Source organism: Lithobates pipiens, unplaced genomic scaffold, assembly GCF_037356315.1.
Source record: "Lithobates pipiens isolate NorthernLeopardFrog02 unplaced genomic scaffold, aLitPip1_a1.2 Scaffold_22, whole genome shotgun sequence".
In the NCBI taxonomy this organism is placed as follows: domain Eukaryota; kingdom Metazoa; phylum Chordata; class Amphibia; order Anura; family Ranidae; genus Lithobates; species Lithobates pipiens.
The window spans coordinates 231,059,377-231,079,641 of NW_027507784.1; the positions used below are offsets into that span (position 1 = coordinate 231,059,377).

The 20,265-nt window shown below is 44.8% G+C and overlaps 1 protein-coding gene across 6 annotated transcripts in view; it reads left to right on the forward strand.

The window, feature by feature from the left end:
• The window catches only part of SNX29 (sorting nexin 29), a 1,823,105-nt gene that overhangs the window by 425,103 nt on the left and 1,377,737 nt on the right, over positions 1 to 20,265 (forward strand). For all 6 annotated transcript variants that reach the window (XM_077448905.1, XM_077448908.1, XM_077448906.1 and 3 more), the window contains one exon: positions 4,523 to 4,703. In XM_077448905.1, the coding sequence (XP_077305031.1) occupies positions 4,523 to 4,703 (181 nt within the window). The remainder of the gene's footprint in view (positions 1 to 4,522; positions 4,704 to 20,265) is intronic.

Sequence of the window (20,265 nt, forward strand, 5' to 3'; positions counted from 1 at the left end):
ATATTGCTGTCCCCCCCCAAAATCACCTGTCCCTGGACCTTAGGCATCGATGTCCGCAACATCTTGCTAAAAAAGTCCACCTGTCCTGAATTTGGAGCATAATAGGATACAAAGGAAACAAGTTGGTCATGGATACGTCCCACAGCCATGATATATCTGCCACCCTTATCCTTAATTATGGTGATGGGCGTAAAAGGGGTTCGTCTAGAAAAAGCTTTAGCCACCCCCTCCTTTTTATCGGGTCCATTAGCTAAGTAAAACTGTGGGTATTTAACATTAAGATAACGTGGGGCTGACGTCTTTGAAAAATGTGTTTCTTGTAGTAGCAATATATCCACTTTCTGTTTGTGATAAAATTGAAAGGCTTTAGTCCTTTTAATTGGGGAATTAAAGCCATGGACATTATGGGTGATCACCGAAAAGTCGGACGAATATGACTTAGCCATCGTGGTAGGGCAGAGCACTCTTACCTTGTAGCATAATGAGGGCGGGTATAGCCTCCAATATATGGGACTCCCAGTCCACAGGCTTCCAGTACCAGCGTGTGTAAGTGAGGGTCAGGACCACAGCTCGGGGAAGATAGGGGGTAGAAAGAGAGAGGAAAAAGAGAAGAAACAGAGAATTAGTTAACATAAAAGACAAGGGCCGTAGGCCCGCAAACTTATACCAGTTAACTTGTGTAAACCGTATAACAATGTGGGAAATAATCCCTGCCGGATATAATGTCCTTTCCGGAAGTGGCAAGGGTACCCCTCTCCGAAGAGGGAAGGTAGTCTTGCAAAAGAGCAGCATGGATTTCCGATCCAGCCCAAATGGCCCTTGCTCCAAAGCAGGCCAGCAGGGCGGATTCAGGTCTCGCATACTATCGGACAGAGAGTTACACTAGCTTTGCGAGTCCGTCCTACCCCGAGAGTAACGGCCCCAGGGCAAGCAGGCACCAAATGGCCCCTCCCACCCCAGCGCCCTCCCCCCCAGGGGAGGCCCAGCGGGCCCCACCACAGGACAGACCCCGCACCCTCATGATATTCAGAAACAGGGTTCAAACATCAAACCGTGAGGACGCTATAAAACATGTCCAAAAAAAAAGAGAACAATAAGAAAAAGAATATAAAAGTAAAAAAGGAAAAACACAATAACTTCAAGTCAGTCATGGGAGAACCGTTTTGGGAAAAATAATCCCAAAAAATAGGAAACTGCACTATGGTTGTGCTAACAGGGTGACTACGCAGTCGCGCAGGCACAGGCGGACTCGGGTGTGTCCCTCAAGTCAAAAAATAGTAATATCCCTTCTGCTGCAAGTGGTAAGTCCAGGATTGCAAGGAGGGCACTAGAGTGCGTTTTCAGGTCTTCCGGGGGGTTCCTCTAGGTGGGTTCCGCTTGCGCTCCGTCCAAAGTGGGGAGAGAGAGCGGTGTGCTGGATTCGGAGGGGAGGAGGCTGGTGAGTCTCTCGAGATAATGCCCAGGCTAAGTAGTAAATCTTCGCCCTCCGGCAATGTGGAGAATGAGTAGGATTTGCCATTATAAGTGAAAGATAGTCTGAAGGAGAAGGCCCACCGATATCTGATCTGCTGGTTAATGAGATGTTGCAACAGGGGTTTCAAATTTCTACGCTTTTGCACCGTAGAAGGAGCAAGGTCAGTAAATAACTGAATAGATGACCCACAAAGAGTCAAGTCCTGCCGACTGCGGGCAGCAAGCATCAACTTCTCCTTGGTCTGGTAGTAATGCGGTTTAACAATAACATCACGAGGCAGGCCATCAGATCTAGGGGCAGTAAGGGCCCTATGGATGCGGTCAATTTCCATGTGATGCGGTGCTATGTCTGGGATCAAGTCCTTCATTAACTCCTTCATTGCCCCTTCCAGATCGGTATGCGTTTCGGGCAGGCCGCGAATGCGCACATTGTATCTGCGAGAGCGATTTTCCAAGTCCTCGATTTTTGTGAGGGCATCCTCTAGCCTGTCCTGGAGGTCTGTGAGCATATGGGTGTTCTGGTTAACCCTTTTGACAGTGCCTTCAACTTTAGCTTCAACTATGTCAAATCTTTCACCAATACTGTGAATGTCCCTCTTAAGATCAGTGGTAATCAAAGTGCAGGCCTTAGAAAGCTCCTGTTGTAGCATCGTGGAGAACCGGGCTAGTAACACTGTGTCCCCAGAGTAATATGCTGGCTGGGGTGCTATGGAAGCAGAGCTAAGCTGACTGGACATGGCCTCTGCCAGTTCGGCCATATTTTTATCCATAGAGGATCCAGGGGAGCCCACCAGTACCTGTGCATCTTCATTTATGGCCGGGGAAGGGGGATGCGAACGGGACTCACCCTGCTGATCTTCCTCCATGTCCCCGGAAGATTGCGATGAGAATGGATCCCTGGGGAGTTTCAGGGGGGTTCTGCTGGCTCCATCCCGCAGGAAGGCTGCTGCTCCAGAGGCTGGGCCTCGTGTGTCTCGGCGTCCCAGCGCCATCTTGGATTGCGGCCTGCGCTCAGGAGAGGACCCGGACCCCCCGGTGAATTGCAGGGCTTTGCGCTGACCTCTTTTGGGCTGACCCCGAGCCTGCCTGTTCATCACCCTCTCCGGAGCTTCCCCCTGCCGTTTTCGTCGCCGCTGTCCCGCTGGCTGTGCTGAATTTTGCTGTATTTGGGCCGGATCGTGCGGAGCTCTCTCAGAGCACGTCTGCGTCCGAGATCCCGCGCATGCGCTCTTAGCTTTATATTTTTTAAAGCCATTTTCTTTCTTTAATATGACTTTTTACGTTATGGTTTAGCCGCCAAAGTTTACATTAGCTCTTCTATAATTATTGCCCATTGGAATGCACATAGATAATACCTTTATTTTATATGTTTCTAAAGCACTACCATTTTTTCTCTGGGTTCAATGTTTTTAGGATTTGGTCTCATTTAATATTTTGTAGTATTGAGCGCAATTTAGAAAAGTTGGTTAATTTGAAATTTTGTGTTGTACTACCCTCCTGCCTCTTTTTACTATGATTTATGTTGAATGTAATTATCCAGTGTTCACTGGTGCCCAAATTGTCCCATATTTCCACATCTGCCACCAGACCTGAGTTATTTGTTATTAATAAATCCAGTAATGCATTCTTTGTTGTTGGGGTATCTATCAATTGGGACAGGAAGTTGTCCTGTAAGATGTTTAATAAATGACGGGCCTTTAATGAGTGAGCTGTTCCTTTTGCCCAGTCAATATCTGGATAGTTAAAGTCTGCCATTATGATGACATTGCCCTGCCTCGCTGCCATTTCTAACTGTGATAGGAGGCCCAACTGCTTCTCGTCCTTAAGGTTAGGGAGACTGTAACATACCCCCACTATTTATTTCCCACTTGCTTCTTCCATTTGAAGTTTCACCCACCTCCCTTTTGCCCCATTTGCGATGTCATCCCTCTTCCACCCGTAAATCATTCTTGATATATAGGCACACCCCTTCCCTCTCTTCTACCCTCCCTGTCCCTTGATAACTGCCAGCCAATCATGTGTGCTGTCAAACCAGTTTTCTGATATTCCCACAAAAGCAAAATCCTCCTTGTGTATCATCAGTTCCAGTTCATCGATTTTGTTAGCTAGACTCCTGGCATTTATGTACGTACCTCTCAGTTTTGTACGGGCACATATTATTTCCTCCCTAGTTTTTTCTGAGTCTGTGATTTTTATTTGCCAACTCACTCAACCCTGGTACGGGTGTTAGGATTATATCACTGCTAGTGCCTCCATTAGCACCCTCTGACCTTCGCTTACTGCTGGCTATCGCTTCCTCTGATCCTTCTCCCCCACTACCTAGTTTAAAAGCCCCTCCAACTTTTTGGCCATCCTCTCCCCCAACAGACCTGCACCCTCCCCATTAAGGTGCAGTCTGTCCCTACTATAGAGCCAGTAACTGACTGAAAAGTCAGCCCAGTTCTCCAGGAACCGGAAACCTTCCTTCCTACACATTCCTCAGCACATTCTAGAGTGCTTTCATTCACAGAAGTCCCCCTGGTTAATATTAAAATATTTTTTTGTTCTTGAGCTTAGGGTAGAATAATTTCACACTAATACATGGTATACTTTTAACTTACTGGCCAGTACAGAGTTCCTCGCATTATTTTGTGCATTACTAAAATAACTGCTGCCTACCCCAGGCAATAAATAATGAACGTGTGTGTTTTTCAGTGAACTGACTTTACTTATCTATCTCATTTTTGTGGTATTTACCTCACATTCAATATTTTACTATGAATTGATGCCTTTCTGAAAAATTAGTCATTTGACCGTTATAACGCTTGTGGAATCCTTTAGTGATTGACCCCAAAGTACGGTAAGTATAAATCATGCAATCAAGAGAAAGTGCAGTTGTCAATTGTTATGACTTACTCATTGAAACTGATTTTGTGTAACATAAGAAAACAAGTATAGATAAAAAATTGCAATGTAAGTATATAAAGCCGTCCTTATGCATTTTAAACATGTTTCTTGCATATCACTATAACAGTCATACATGACTTATTGTTTTATTTCTTCTTTACAGATCCAATGTTTTGGGTGTATGTGAAAGAAATACTTAACAAGCATGAACTTCAGAGATTCTACTCCTTGAAGACCATAACAACTGACATTGGGAGGGGCCGTGCTTGGCTGCGCTGTGCTTTGAATGAACATTCTCTTGAGCGTTACTTACATATGCTGCTTGGAGATACAAACAGGCTTAGGTAATGTTCATCAGCACATTTAAAAAACAGTAGCTTATTGTTTTAAAAACAATTGACCAAAATTGAATGCTGCAGGTTAGAGTATAATGCTATGTTGAAAGGATCAGAAGTACATAAAAATAGTATTAAACCTTAAAGTTTTAAATCAAATGTTTTAGCGTCCAGTGAGGAACAATGGGCGATAGTAATTCTTGGTCAATTTGGTTATATGCAGCTGCCTTCAGGGGGTGTATATTGGCAAACAGAAAAAAGGTGAAGGCCAGCCCTCATATAACTCCACCCTGACCATCATTAAGCAGTTTTTGGTTAGTGTCGTAGAAGGTTTTATACTTTTTCCTCTGCTCTAAGGTAAACTCTATCTATATTTTCAAAATTTTTCTCATGTATCAAAGTTTTTGGTGCTTTCTGCATGTACCCCCCCCCCCCCCCCCATGGAAAAATGTCTTTCAGTTTTATTCTGTTGAGATTTCTTGTTTTCTTTTTACCTTCAATAACATTTTTTAACAAAAAACATATCAAACAGTGTAATTTCAAGACTGAAGGGAAAAAAACCTTGAGTCTTGAAATTGATTACACGGTTTGATATTTTTTTTTGTTACAATTTTTTATTGAAGGTAAAAGAAAACAAGAAATCTCAACAGAATACAACTGAAAGACATTTTCCCCTGGATGGGGGGTAATGGTAGAGTAGTAATCAATGAAGAGGTAGGAATTCAGCCCTGTGCAACAAAACATACAGAAAATATCAGCAACGTAAGATAAGGAAACATATGACTGCACAACGCAGGTCAGATAAATGACATGCAGGGAATTACTGTTAGGTGTGGTCTAGGAACCGTTCTGGTCTCTGAGAACCTTGGTTGATTATTGGTGACTCCTGATGAAGTCACCTGGAGGTTTGCCAGAACCAGATATCTGAGTGCAAAGGCATAGCTTGAAGCTTGTGGGCCTGATGCAAAAATTGGCCTGGCCTCCCCCCAGTGGCTTAAGAGTTTAGAGTTCCCAGAGCTCCTCCTTACATTAGAGGATAGGGATCACACCCGGAAAATCAGAGGACAGGGACCCCTGACAGGTCATTTGGCAGAGCTCCTTTCCCATTCCAGCACTGTAAACAGCCCCCCACAATATACAGGGCTGAAATCACATTCCTTAACACACATTCTATCAGCCTTCACAGGGTGTATCTGGCTTTTATGTTGCCGTTCTCGCTTATGAAATCCCCTGGTCGGAACGGCAGTGTAGTTACAGTAGGCAAATACACCCTATGCAAATCATGGCTGACTGGCTGTGTTGTAAAGGAATGTGATTTCTGTGCTGTACTGGGAATGAAGCTCAGCAGTGGGCATAGCATCCAGGGTGGAGGGGGTGATCAGGGTGCTTTGGGTGTGGACTGTGGAAGTCAAAGTGAAAGCCTGGTACTGGAGCGTGGCTGTGGGGCCTTAGGGCAGATTGGAGCTAGACATTGTGAAGGATATAATAATATGACAGGGAGGCTGCAGGGGCCCCTTTGAGCTAGGGGCGGGGGTTGGGATTGTGACCCCTGCAACCCCTTATACTATGCCCATGTCTGAGTGTCCTCATACCGGGTATATGTTAGATTGTGTGATGGGCCTGTAAGCATTCATGGATTTTGACTTAGGCATCTCTTTTGTTGAAGCTAGGCATCTCTGTCGGATGTGGTCCGACAGAGATGCCTAGCTTCAACAAAATTAGTATTGATGTCGGTTAGAGCTGAGAAGTTACATCCAGGAGAGAAGAGCTGAAGAGAGGGGGAGAAAAAAGATGGAGAGAGGAAGGGAGAAAGGGGGGGTAGAGGAAGAGGGGCAATGCAGCTTGGAAAGAGCAGATGAGGGACAAAGAGAAAACAAAAAGGGGGAGGGGGGTTCACAGGGAGGAGGGGAGTTGGGATGGGGATCAAGTCTCTATGGGTAAACAAAGTTGTCAGTGTGGTTTTTCAGGGTATTAGTAGGGTTTTGTCAAAGTCAGGGGGTAGATCATGGTTGACCCAAGGTTTCCAAAGGCGTTGACATTTTTGGACCCTGTCTAGGAGAACTGCTTCAATTTTGGCCTAAATTATGGCTCTGGTAACTCTATTCTTTGCTTCCAGGACTGTGAGGCATGAGGCTTTCCACGTCTTCGAGATGGTTTGCTTTGCAGCGGTTGTTATCTGTAAGAGTAACTTGAACTGAAGATAGGTTATATTGGGAGGTTTCTTATTAAGTAGGTGTATGGTTGGGTCGGGGGCTATGGTATTACCGGTAAGGGTAGAAAGGATATGAAAGATGTCTGTCCAATATGAGTGAACTATTTATATAGGTGGGTGAATTTGTGGGTGAATTCGTCTGGACATCCTCGGAAACAAGCAGGGGAATATGACGGTAGAGAATTGGTAATCCGGGGGGGGGGGGGGACCAGGTACCAGCGAATCATTACTTTGCAATTTGTTTCAGAGTCTACAGCATTCTGCAAAGCTGATTTTGTGGAAGCTCAGATATTGGACCAATCAGTGGTGTCCAGTTGGAGCCCCAAATCGGATTCCCATTTTTTAAAGTAGTGCAGAGATGTGTGTAGTGGTGGGTCTAATAATTGCGAGTAGAAATAGGATATTAGGCCATGCATGAGAGTCTTTTGTTTAAGTTGAAGGTAGCGGAAGATTTCGGGATCGGGAATTCCGTATGTTTTGCAAAGATTGGGAAATGTTTTAAATGTGTCGGTAGTTGTGAATTCGTGAGCCCGGATTAGGTTGGCTGCAGACCATCAGTTAAAGAAAGCGGGGGGCATCCATGCCTGATAAAAGGCTGGGTTCCGCAAAGGCTAGAACAGGGTTATGGGGAGATTGGAATCTAACTTTGGTCTTAAAATGATCCCATATTTGCAGGGAGTGACAGATGACCGGGTTCCTCACTGCCTTGTGGTTGCTCGGGTGAAGCCACAGTAAGCTGGCCACCTAATGGGGATCACACACTACCGATTCCACTGCTACCCAGAGAGGTGTTTTCGTGGAAGATGTGATATTTTGGTAGAAAGGCCATTTGGGATGCCTGGTAATGCAATATTTGGCAAAGTGTAGGAGACCAAGGCCACCTTGCAGTTTGTGTAAATACATTGCTAATCTCACCACACGAGGTCTGGTCTTACCCCAGACATAGGCGAGGACTCTTCGTTGTAATATTCAGAGGTATTGGATTGGTAAAACTCTGAACAAATATAAAATTTTAGGGAGCATCACCATTTTAGTCACTGTAAGACGTCCCAGCCATGCCAGGGGCAAGGCAGCCCAGGAAGACATGAGATTAGATAAATGGGTCCACATAGGTGGATAGTTGGCTGAGTATAGGGTGGCTGGGTCAGTGGTAAGTTTAATGCCCAGGTATGAAATATATTGAGACGACCAGGAAAAAGGGAGAGTCTGCTTAACTTTTGAAAGCATCGGCTGGGATAGAGAAATGTTAAGGGCTCTAGATTTCAGCGGGTTCACAACTAGTCCCGAAATTGCTGCAAATTTGTCTAAGATTGAGAGGAGGGTGGGAGTGGATGACAGTGGGGAGGAAAGAAAGAGGAGGATGTCATCCACAAACAGGCAAAGTTTATGGTGGAGGCCACCCATTTCCATGCCCTTTATGTCCAGGTTAGAACGTATAATGTGGGCTAGGGGTTCATTGGCAAGGGCGAAAAAAAGCAGGGACAGGGGGCAGCCCTGCCTTGTTCCACGACACACTAGAAATGCATCCGATTAGTAGCCTGCATACTTGAGGTATGCTGAGGGAGAGTTATATAGGGAGGGAACCGAGCAGAGAAAATGTGGTCCAAAACCCATCTTTGTAGTACGAAAAGGAGGTACGACCAGGAGAGGGCATCAAAGGCCTTTTTGATATCCAATGATACGAAGCATGCAGGGATACAACGTGAACGGGCTGCGTGTGTTAGTAGAATTGCCCTACAGGCATTGTCTCCGACTTGTCTGAGGGATAAACCCAACTTGATCTTTATGGATTAGAGACCCTATAATCAAATATAAGCGGGTGGAGAGGATTTTCACAATAAGTTTGAGGTCTATGCTTAGTAAGGAAATGGGTCGATAGTTAGCCTGTTTGAGGTATTGGAAGCATGGAGACAATGGCCGTGAGTCAGCATGAAAATAATGTGCTTTTAGAATATAGTTGAAGGCTCTAGTCAGGAGGGGTGTGAGTAAGTTGGCATAGTGTTTATAATACAAAGCCGTGAAACCATTGAGTGCTGAGGCGCAAGCTTCATCAAACCCACTATCAGTCGAATAGTGTTTGGCCAAGTGCTTTCGAAAGACAGACAGGACTTTTATAGGGTTGCTGGAGTAGGCATACCTTCCAATTTTTAGTCTAATTGGTTTGTAGGCACGGTCAATTCTATGAAGGGATAGTGCAAGGTATCCGGTTTCTTTGCTTTCATATAATATTTATGCCAGTTCGGTGTAAGGCTTTTTCAGCTGATTCAGTCAGGAAAAGATCCAAGGCCTGCCTGTGTGTAAGTGTAGGGTGATTTTGAAAGGCGGCATGAGATGGTTTAGTAGTAGTTTCTAGTTTTTTTTTTTTTTTTTTTTGCAAAATACAGTTTAATGCAGTAAGGTGTTTATTCCAAAAATCACTGTTGTGATTTGTGATACAGTTGATATGGGTATCTGAAATTTGTTATGATGTCTATTTGTTACAATCCTTAGCCAAGCAGTACTCCTACTGAAAGAGTGTGGATCGCCATTATCAGACAGTGTTTTGAACACATATAACTTCATTAATATTCTGCTGCTTTTTTTTTTTATATATAATTTTTATTAAAGAATAACAGATACATCAGGTAATATCGAATAAAGTCATATACAATTTTACATTGTAACATTCGACATCAACATACAGTGTGATACTTGGATTAGGATAATACCGTTGTAGCGAGCTATCATTTACAATTATGAATAGTGAATAGTAACAGTGTCTACTCCAGCTGGTCATCTCGTCCTGGGTCCCTATCTAGCCCCCTCTGGCGCCCCAACTGGGCTCACACTGCCCCAGAGGAGGTTCGACATGGGAAGGGGAATTAAAGCAATCATATTTCAACTAGTAGTGCAATGTGCAATAATGTCTCGGTTTCCTAACCCGTTATCAGACTTCATACTTCAGAGTTACTATTGTAGAAGATATAGGTGTAGGGTATCAGGAAGGGTAGGGTAGGGGGAGTTGGGGGAGGAGGGAAAAGATTATGTCTTCAACGTCCGTACCAATCTTTCCAACAATTCCAATTTTTGTCAAAAGTTGTGCAAGAATTTCTTCTGATCGACAATAGTCTTTCGTAGTGGTAGTTAAGATTCACTTGTGCCATTACTTCTGAGGGGTTCGGGGAGAGGGTATTTTTCCAGTGCCTGGCTATGATAAGTTTTGCAGTGGTTAAGATGTGAGTGACCACTGATCTGTATTGGGAGGGGTAATTGTGTATGCCTATATGGAGGAGTGCTAGTGCTGGATTTGGTGTTTGTAGTATCCCAGTTATATCGGCGAGAATGGTAAATATTTTCCTCCAGTAGCTGGTTAAGTTCTTACATTGCCAGAAAATGTGTAGGATAGTTCCAGGTGTATCGCAATTCCTCCAACATAATACGGAGTGCGTAGGGAACATCCTGGCCAATTGAAAGGGAGTCCTGTACCATTTTGTTAACATTTTTTGGGTTAGTTCCCAGCGATTAATGCAGCTTGTGGCCTTATAATTGTATCTCAGTGCTGCACGCCAGTGGTTTGTGTCAAATGTTGTACCTAGGTCCTTCTCCCAAGATAATATATTTGGGGACTTGATGAATTCTTGTTTAGATTGAAGTAGATTGTAAATAAGAGATATGCCTCTACACTTATCGTGATTGGTCGTAAAAAAATGCCATGCTTGGGTGTTTATTTCGATTTCCGGCAGGGGGTTTGTGACTAAGAATGATGATATTTGTTTATATAACATGATATGTGAAGCAGGTAAGTTGTATTTACTTTGTAAGGTCTGAAATGTTAAAGGAATGCCTCTGTCTAGAAGTTCATCTACTCTTTCTATTCCTAGATCTGTCCATTTGGCGATATGGCTATACGGGAGTAGTGTCCCGAGCGTTTGCAATGGGATTCTTATGGTGGTAAATGAATTATCATTTTTTGGTTGGGCCAAAAGGTATCTCCACGCAAGCAACGTGGCCTTGGTGGTCGGGGACAGAGACCTTAGTGACAACGGTTTCCAGGAGTCTGCACTCAGTAGTAAGCTTAACTGGTTGCCGACCGCCGGCCGTCAAATGACGGCCAGGCGGCGCACCTATTGCGGCGGGAGGCCGTCATATGACGTCCTCCCGTTTAAACAGGGAATGCGTGCGATCGTGCGCGCGCATCCCTGTTTCTTCGGTGGCGGCGTGTCACGGAGACACCGCTCGCCACCGAAGGGGGTGAACAGCCATTCGTTATGGCTGTTTACCACGTGATCGGCCGTGACTTCATCACAGATGGTCACACCCCGAACGTGCACGGCGCATGCGCATGATCGCGAGCGCTCTGCACGTGCACGTCGGTGAAGGCGTGTTCCCCGGGAACACTGCTCGTCACTGACGCTGGTAAACAGCCATTGGCCGGCTGTTTACCCACGTGATCGGCTGTGATCCTTTCACAGCCGATCACTAAAATGTAAACAAACCGCGGTAACGTGATGTTACCGGGTTCTCCTCCTCACACACCGATCGTGTGTGAGGAGGAGATTGCGGGACCATCTCGTTACCGCATACAGTGTACACCAATCACACTGATTGCCCCCCCCCCCCCAATAAAGAGGACCTGTCACCACCCCTCATAGTACCTGTCAATCAAAGTCATCAGAGTACCTGTCGCAGTCCATCAGAGTACCCGAGTACCTGTCCCAGCCCATCAGAGTACCCGAGTACCTGTCCCAGCCCATCAGAGTACCCGAGTACCTGTCCCAGCCCATCAGAGTACCCGAGTACCTGTCACAGTTCATCAGAGTACCCGAGTACCTGTCCCGGCCCATCAGAGTACCCGAGTACCTGTCCCGGCCCATCTGAGTACCCGAGTACCTGTCCCGGCCCATCTGAGTACCCGGGTACCTGTCCCGGCCCATCTGAGTACCCGAGTACCTGTCCCCGGCCCATCTGAGTACCCGAGTACCTGTCCCCGGCCCATCTGAGTACCCGAGTACCTGTCCCCGGCCCATCTGAGTACCCGAGTACCTGTCCCGGCCCATCTGAGTACCCGAGTACCTGTCCCGGTCCATCTGAGTACCCGAGTACCTGTCCCGGCCCATCTGAGTACCCGAGTACCTGTCCCGGCCCATCTGAGTACCCGAGTACCTGTCCCGGCCCATCAGGGTACCCGAGTACCTGTCACGGCACATCAGGGTACCCGAGTGCCTGTCACAGCCCATCTGAGTACGCGAGTACCTGTCACAGTCCATCTGAGTACGCGAGTACCTGTCACAGTCCATATGAGTACCCGAGTACCTGTCACAGTCCATATGAGTACCCGAGTACCTGTCACAGTCCATCTGAGTACCGAGTACCTGTCACAGTCCATTAGAGTACCGAGTACCTGTCACAGTCCATTAGAGTACCGAGTACCTGTCACAGTCCATTAGAGTACCGAGTACCTGTCACAGTCCATATGAGTACCTGTCACCGCCCTTCAGAGTACCCAAATACCAGTCACCAAACCATCAGAGTACCTGTCACCAGGCCATCAGAGTACCTGAGTACTTGTCACCAGGCCATCAGAGTACCTGAGTACTTGTCACCAGGCCATCAGAGTACCCGAGTACCTGTCACCAGGCCATCAGAGTACCCGAGTACCTGTCACCAGGCCATCAGAGTACCCGAGTACCTATCACCAGGCCATCAGAGTACCCGAGTACCTGTCACCAGGCCATCAGAGTACCTGTCACCAGGCCATCAGAGTACCCGAGTACCTGTCGCCAGGCCATCAGAGTACCCGAGTACCTGTCGCCAGGCCATCAGAGTACCCGAGTACCTGTCGCCAGGCCATCAGAGTACCCGAGTACCTGTCGCCAGGCCATCAGAGTACCCGAGTACCTGTCACCAGGCCATCAGAGTACCTATCTCCAGCCCATCAGAGTACCCGAGTACCTATTTGCAGCCCATGTCTTATAGAATATACGTTGGGGTGTTTGCTTTCCAAAATGGGGTCATTTTGTGGGTAATTTCACTGTCCTGGTGGTTCAGGACCTTCAAAAGTGTGATGGGTAGGAATGAAATGAGATATGTCATTTATGCTCCTAGAATGCCTGAACGTACTACTTCAATGTTCGGCCTCTCTATGTGGCCAGGCTGTGTAAAAGTCCTACACATGTGGTATCGCCATACTCGGGAAGAGTAGCAGAATGTATTTTGGGGTGTAATTTTTGCTATATACATGCTATGTGTTAGAAATATCTTATAAATTGACAATTTTGTGTAAAAAAAAAATGTGTTTTAATTTTTTTCCACATATTCCAAAAACTTCTGGAAAAAAATTAACCATTCAAAAGACTCATTATGCCTCACAGATTATACGTTGGGGTGTTTGCTTTCCAAAATGGGGTCATTTTATGGGAAATTCCATTGTCCTGGTACTCCAGGGACTTCAAAAGTGTAATAGGTGAGAAGGTAAGAGGTTGAGAAATGAGATGCGTCATTTTTGCTCGTAGAACGTCTGAAGGTACTACATCAATGTTGGTGCTCTGTATGTGGCCAGGCTGTGTAAAAGTCTCACACATGTGGTATCGCCGTACTCGGGATAAGTAGCAGAATGTATTTTGGGGTGTAATTTGTTGTATGCATATGCTGTGTGTGAGAAATAACCTGATAATATGACAATTTAGTAAAAAAAAAATAAAAAAAAAAAAAAATCTTCATTTTGCAAAGAATTGTGGGAAAAAATTACAACTTAAAAAAACTCACCATGCTACTTACTTAATACCTTGGGATGTCTACTTTGTAAAAAGGGGTCATTTGGGGGGTATTTGTACTTTCCTGACTTGTTGGTGTCTCAAGAAATGAGATACACCTGATGTACTGAAGGCCTCATCAGAAGTGATCAATTTTTAGTGATTGGCACCATAGTTTGTAGACTCTATAACTTTCACAAAGACCAAATAATATATACTAATGTGTGTTATTTTTACCAAAGATATGTAGCAGTATAAATTTCGGCCAAAATTTATGAAGAAAAATTACTAATTATCAAAAATTTATGACAGAAACCAAGAAAAATGCATTTTTTTCACAAAATTTACGTTTTATTTTATTTATAGCACAAAAAATAAAAAACCCACTAGTGATTAAATACCACTAAAATAAAGCTCTATTTGTGTGGAAAAAATGACGCAAGTTTCATATGGATACAGTGTTGGATGACTGAGTAATTGTCATTCAAACTGTGAGAGCGCTGAAAGCTGAAAATTGGTCTGGTCAGGAAGGGGGTGTAACTGCACTGTATTGAGGTGGTTAAAGGATATACTTTGTTAGTAGTTGCTTCTATATTCACCCATAATGGAGAAGGAGATGTTTGGAACCAGTATTTGGCTTGAGCTAGGAGGGATGCCCAATAATAATCCTTAATATCCGGGAGACGCATCCCACCTCCATTTTTGTGTCGTATAAGAATTTCGTGGGAACATCGAGCCCTTTTCCCTTGCCATATAAACAATTTAAGAGATTTATTTAATTCACGGAAGTGGGATGCTTTAAATGGGATGGGAAGGGTTCTGAAGACGTACAAGATTTTAGGGAGAATGACCATTTTGTAAGATGCAATTCTGCCTGCCCAGGATAGTTCCGTTTTGGCCATGGTGTTCGGTGATTTCCGAATGTCTAAAAGTAGGAGTTTGATATTTATCTCAGCTATCTGTGATATTTTGGCCACTAGTTGAATGCCCAGATAGGGGATAGATTTCTCTGCCCATACATATGGGAATGTTTTTTTTAGGTGATCTCTAGTAAAATGATGAACGCCCAGGTCTAATATTAGGGACTTATTAAAATTAACTTTATAGTATGACAAGTTGCCGAATTTATTGAGAACATCATGGGTGAATTGCAGTGAAACAGTAGGGTTAGTAAGAAGGAGTATTACGTTGTCCGCAAAAAGATTAATTACGTGGGTGGTCTGGTGATATTTAAAGCCTGCAATATGAGGGTGGGTTCGAATGGTCTCGACCAGGGGTTCCATCATTAGGTTGAAAATGAATGGCGATAACGGACACCCCTGGCGGGTTCCATTCGTGATTTTGAATTCCTTTGATAGTAGGCCTGACGTATAAACTTGTGCTGCTGGGCTCGAGTATAGAGCCAGTACAGCTGATAATGACTCCCCTTGGAATCCAAACTTCTGTAGTACCGCTTCCATATATCCCCAGTGGACTCTGTCAAACGCCTTCTCTGCATCTACAGATAGAAGCAGAGAAGGCGTTTTCCGAGTTTCTGCTTGGTGAATGATATTTAAAAGGCGTCTGGTGGCATCCGATGCCTGACGGCCTTTGGTGAAACCCGTTTGGTCTGGCTTCACCAGGTCCGGTATAAGATCATATAGCCTGTTAGCTAGCATTTTGGCATAAAGTTTTATGTCACCATTTAAAAGAGATATGGGACGAAAGTTAGCCGGAACATCTGGGGGTTTGCCTGGTTTTGGTAGTGTAATCACATAAGCTTTGAGCATTTCTGGTGGAAAGGTGCCTTTTTTCCTGGCCTCATTAAATAGTGGTAAAAGGTTCGGGATTAATATATGGCTAAAGGCTTTGTAGTATCCATTGGATAGACCATCCGGCCCGGGGGCTTTGTTGAGGGGGAGGGACTTTATAGCTTTCTCCAATTCTGTTATGTAGAAAGGGTCGTTTAGTGTTTGAAGCTGGGACTCCGAAAGCGAGGGCAGTTTCAGTTTAGATAGAAAGCCATCTATGTCTGTTTTACATGGTTGGGTGGTTTTGGGATCATCTTTTAAATTATATAGTGACGAAAAATAATCTGCAAAGGCATTAGCAATTTCTTGTGGGTTTTCTACTTTTTTAGAAGTGTCAGGGTAATGCAAATGGGGAATTACTGTTTTGGACCTACGTTGTTTAAGTCTATTCGCTAAAAATTTACCTGCTTTGTTGTTGTTAGCATAATAGCTTAATTTGAGCTTATTCATATATTGTTCGTGTTGTATACTAAATAGTTCCCTAAGTTGTAAACGTGTATTGGCTAGTTTCGAGGCTATAGCTGCAGTAGGTGTGTTTTGATTTTCCTTCTCTAGTTTACGAATTACGGTTATGAGTTCCGTGACTTTAGCCGAGCGTGCCTTATATACTGCTGCGTTTAGTTTAATAAGGATACCCCGAATATATGCTTTGTGGGCATTCCAATTGGTAAAAGGGTTTGTGTCATTGGGAGTAGTAAACTGAAAAAACACTTTTAGCTGTTGGGCGATATCTTTTTGTAGTTTAGGGTCTTGAATTAAATAGTCGTTGCATCGCCATAAGCGTGCCGTAGCATAGGCTTTCCCACCCTCTATCTGAATGACCACAGGGGCGTGGTCTGACCACGTTATATCGTGTATAGTAGAGTGGGAAATTCTCTGCAGCAGTATCTTATCTACGAGGAACATGTCCAATCTGGAGTATGAATTGTGTCTGGGGGAGTAGTACGTGAACGATTTATCATTAGCGTTTAAGCAACGCCAAGCATCATATAACTCCTCTCTGATAAGGAAATCCCGGAAATTCGGGCCACGCTGTTTGGTTCGGGAAGAAGTGTCTAAATTATCATCTATAATCATATTGAAATCCCCACACATTAATATGTTCCCCGCTCGCATCTTTGACATTTGTTTGGTAACCCGCTTAACGAATTGAAGTTGATGCGAGTTGGGAGCATATACACACGTTAAGGTTATAGGAAGCTTATTTATGGTACAAACCAGTATAATAAAGCGACCATCCGGGTCAATAAAGGAGTCTTTCAGTTCGAACGCCACAGTGTCTCTTATAGCCAGCAGTACCCCCCTCTTCTTTGCTGTAGTCGATGACATGAAAACATGTGTGAAATTTGGGTGGGAACATCGAGGTGTGGCTGAGCTATGAAAGTGAGTCTCTTGGACTGCTAAGATGTCCACTTTGTGCTGGATAGCCTCCTTCCAGAGGGATCTTCTTTTGGCCAGGTGGTTGAGGCCCCTCGCATTGATCGACAAAATCTTAACGGTCATTCCGATCAGTGGAATGGGGTGTTGGTCGATGTCTACCTTGTCTATGGAAGATATGGCACTTTATCCTTTGTTGTGGAAAGATTCGAATTGTATCGTTGGTAAAGTCAGGAAGTCTGTGGTCAGTTGCATAGGGATCAATGATGAAGTATAAATGTTCCCTCAAGACAGTCAATATCCAGGATGACTGCCAAGAGCAGTGGTTAGGAAGTTGCATGGTTGAAAAAACAGTATTGTCCATTTCTTTAGCTGGAGACATACGGAGTAGCATGAATACGTGCGTAACTGTCGAGTGATAACTCCCCAAAAAAAAAAAAAAAACGAAAAAAAGAAAAACTTTCAAAAAACAGACGAACAAAGTCCAAATGGACCAGGCAGTATGACTGCCCAACTGGAGGGTGCTACGGTACGGTGGGCTGTACCATAGGCATTCGGGCAATCCTAATGAACTTTCCAGGTAGGAACTTGTACCTTCAATTCAGGTGCGCCTTGAGCTGGATCGTCTTTGCTGTCTGGGTTGCCACTCTGGTTGTAATTTACCAGGTGGGGACTTGTGTGGTGGAGGCGGATCCGTGCTCGTGTCTGATATTATGATTTGCCAGTGTCGGAGGAGTTGTAACCCATCTTCTAATGAGTTGACCAGGTGAGTGGAGCCCTGGTGCGAGACGATTAGTTTAGCCGGGTATTTCCACTTATATACTATCTTGTGGTTTCGCAGTGCTTTAGTAATTGTCGCCATGTTACGCCGCAACTGCAATGTGTACTGCGAGAGATCCGGGAGCACTTGTAAATTTGTTGCTGGCTCTGGTAGGTTCTCCGCTTTGCGGAAGACGTCCAAGAGTAGCTCCTTAGTTTGGAAAAAATTAACCCTGAGTAACACATCTCTTGGAACTTCCTGTGGCAAGGAGGATGGTTTGGGTACTCTATGGATCCTGTCTATTTTTAGATCTAGCGGAGATAACGATGGTGCTACAGCGTGAAATAGACTGGAGTTGTTGTGCTGCCACGCTTTCGGGTATGCCACCTATTTTCAAATTGTTCCTACGAGAACGATCCTCGAGGTCTGCCAATTTTGCTTGTATTTTGGAGATAGAGTCTTGCTGGGACATGTGGGAGTCCACGAGTGCGTTAAAGGATATAGTAACATCACCCATTCTCGTTTCAACTTGATGCACTCTATCTCCAAGCTCAGTGATCTCTGCTCTGCACTGTTGAAGGCATGACAGCATGTCCGATTGAAGCGATGTTCTCAGGGACATAAGCATATCCTTTAATGTGGTATCTGAGATCGCTTGACCTGTGGTCGGAAACATGGCGATCGGGTCTGCTGGACAGTGTGCATCCGAGTCACTATTATGTGCACCACTCACCTCCATGTCTAGGGTCGAGTACCTGTTGCTGTGTGCGGAGATCTCCGGATCCAATCTGGGCTTGGATTTCACAGGGCTCCTTGTGGTAGGTGAGTTACAGGGAGAGGTGGAACCGCTGTCTTGTGTGGTAAACATGACAGGTTCGGTAGCTGTGTTCCTCTCTCTGCCCGTTCTCTGCGCTCTCGCTCCTGAAGCTGGCACTAGATCACCTGGGGTTTGGCTGTGGGTTGGTCTCTCGCCGCCATTTTCTTGTGGTCCGCGGGAGACGGCCGGGAAAAAGTCCGGTAGTTTAAGCATTTTCTCCCGTGCGCGGAGCTTCTTCTTCATAGCCCAGAGGCTCAGTGTATCAGCGGTATTGCGGCGAACAGCGGCGGCGTTCTTAGCTGCAACCGAGCGGGTGAAAGGCTGGTGATTCCCCTGCAGCCGAGCGGAGCTCTATTCAAGTGCGCCCATCACGGTCGGCGGTCGCCACGCCCCCCCGTAGTTTCTAGTTTTTGATGTAGGGTTCCACATTCCCTCCTGAGATGGGTGGCTAATTTCATCTGTGAATTATGGGTTATGTAGTTCTTGATGGCTAGGAAGATTTCCATGCGGTGTGAAGGGTGGGCCAAGAGGCACCAAGTGTGGTCCATCTGTCTGGTTATTATGGATTAGGGATGAGCCGAAACCCCCCCCCCCCCCCCGTTCGGTTCGCATTCAGAACATGTGAATAGGCAAAAACTTTGTTCGAACACCATTAAAGTCTATGGGACACGAACATGAAAAATCAAAAGTGCTAATTTTAAAGGCTTATATGCATGGTATTGTCATAAAAAGTGTTTGGGGACTTGGGTCCTGCCCCAGGGGACATGCAAAAAAATTTTTACAAAATTTTGAGTGGGACCCCACCTCCATTTTTAGTTTTAAATTAAAAATGGCAGCAGGGTTCCCCTTAAAATTAATACCAGACCTGAAGTGCCTGGTATGGAATTTAGGGGTACCCCCACACATTTATTTAAAAACTTTTATGTGTATTTACGGACCAACAATTCATTATAGCCGGCGTTAGCGATAGTACTTTTAAATGACTTTTTTTCCTTTTACAAATTTCATTTTGCACTCGGACTGTTCTAAACTCGGGAAACATGCACCACTTTACAGGCATACTATAGCACCCCTAAGGTACAAAATTTAAAGGAATATTACACTTTTATTGTTTCACTTTAAACATTATTAAAATCACTGCTCCCCAAAAAAATGTCTGTTTTTAAAACTTTTGTTTGCATTACATAATTACATAGTTAGTAAGGTTGAATAAAGACACCAGTCCATCCAGTTCAACCGGAGTGAGTGTCCACAATTGTCCCTATCACTTTACATTGCACACTCACATCGGTCCCTACCCTCAAGGAGCCCACAATCCAAGGTCCCCATTCATATACTAGGGCCAATTTGGGACAGAAGCCAATTAACCTACCTGCATGTCTTTGGAGTTTTGGAGCATTGATACATGCCCCCTGGGACAGGACCCAGGTCCCCAAACACTTTTTATGACAATAACTTGCATATGAGCTTTTAAAATTAGCCCTTTTGATTTCTTCTGTAGACTTTTAAAGGGTGTTCCGTGGCTTTCGAATTTGCAGTGAACACCCCAAATTGTTCGCTATTCGGCGAACAGCCAATGTTCGAGTCTAACTCATGTTCGACCCGAACATAAAGCCCATCCCTATTAGGGATTCTAGAGAAGAGAGGATGGCATTGTGTTCTGACCAAGTAAATGGTAGGATGACCAAGGAGAGGAGCGTGGGTGAAGACCCGATTGAGATGAAGATGTGGTCAATGCGTGACAGTGTTTTATGGGGGTGCGAGTAGAAAGTGTACTGTCATCTGACAGGGTTGACCTCCCTCCAGGAGTCTAGTAGTGCAGCAATTGTTGGAAAGCTAGTTTGTTTGGATTTGTGGAGGCTTGAAATGGTGATTTGTCCAAAA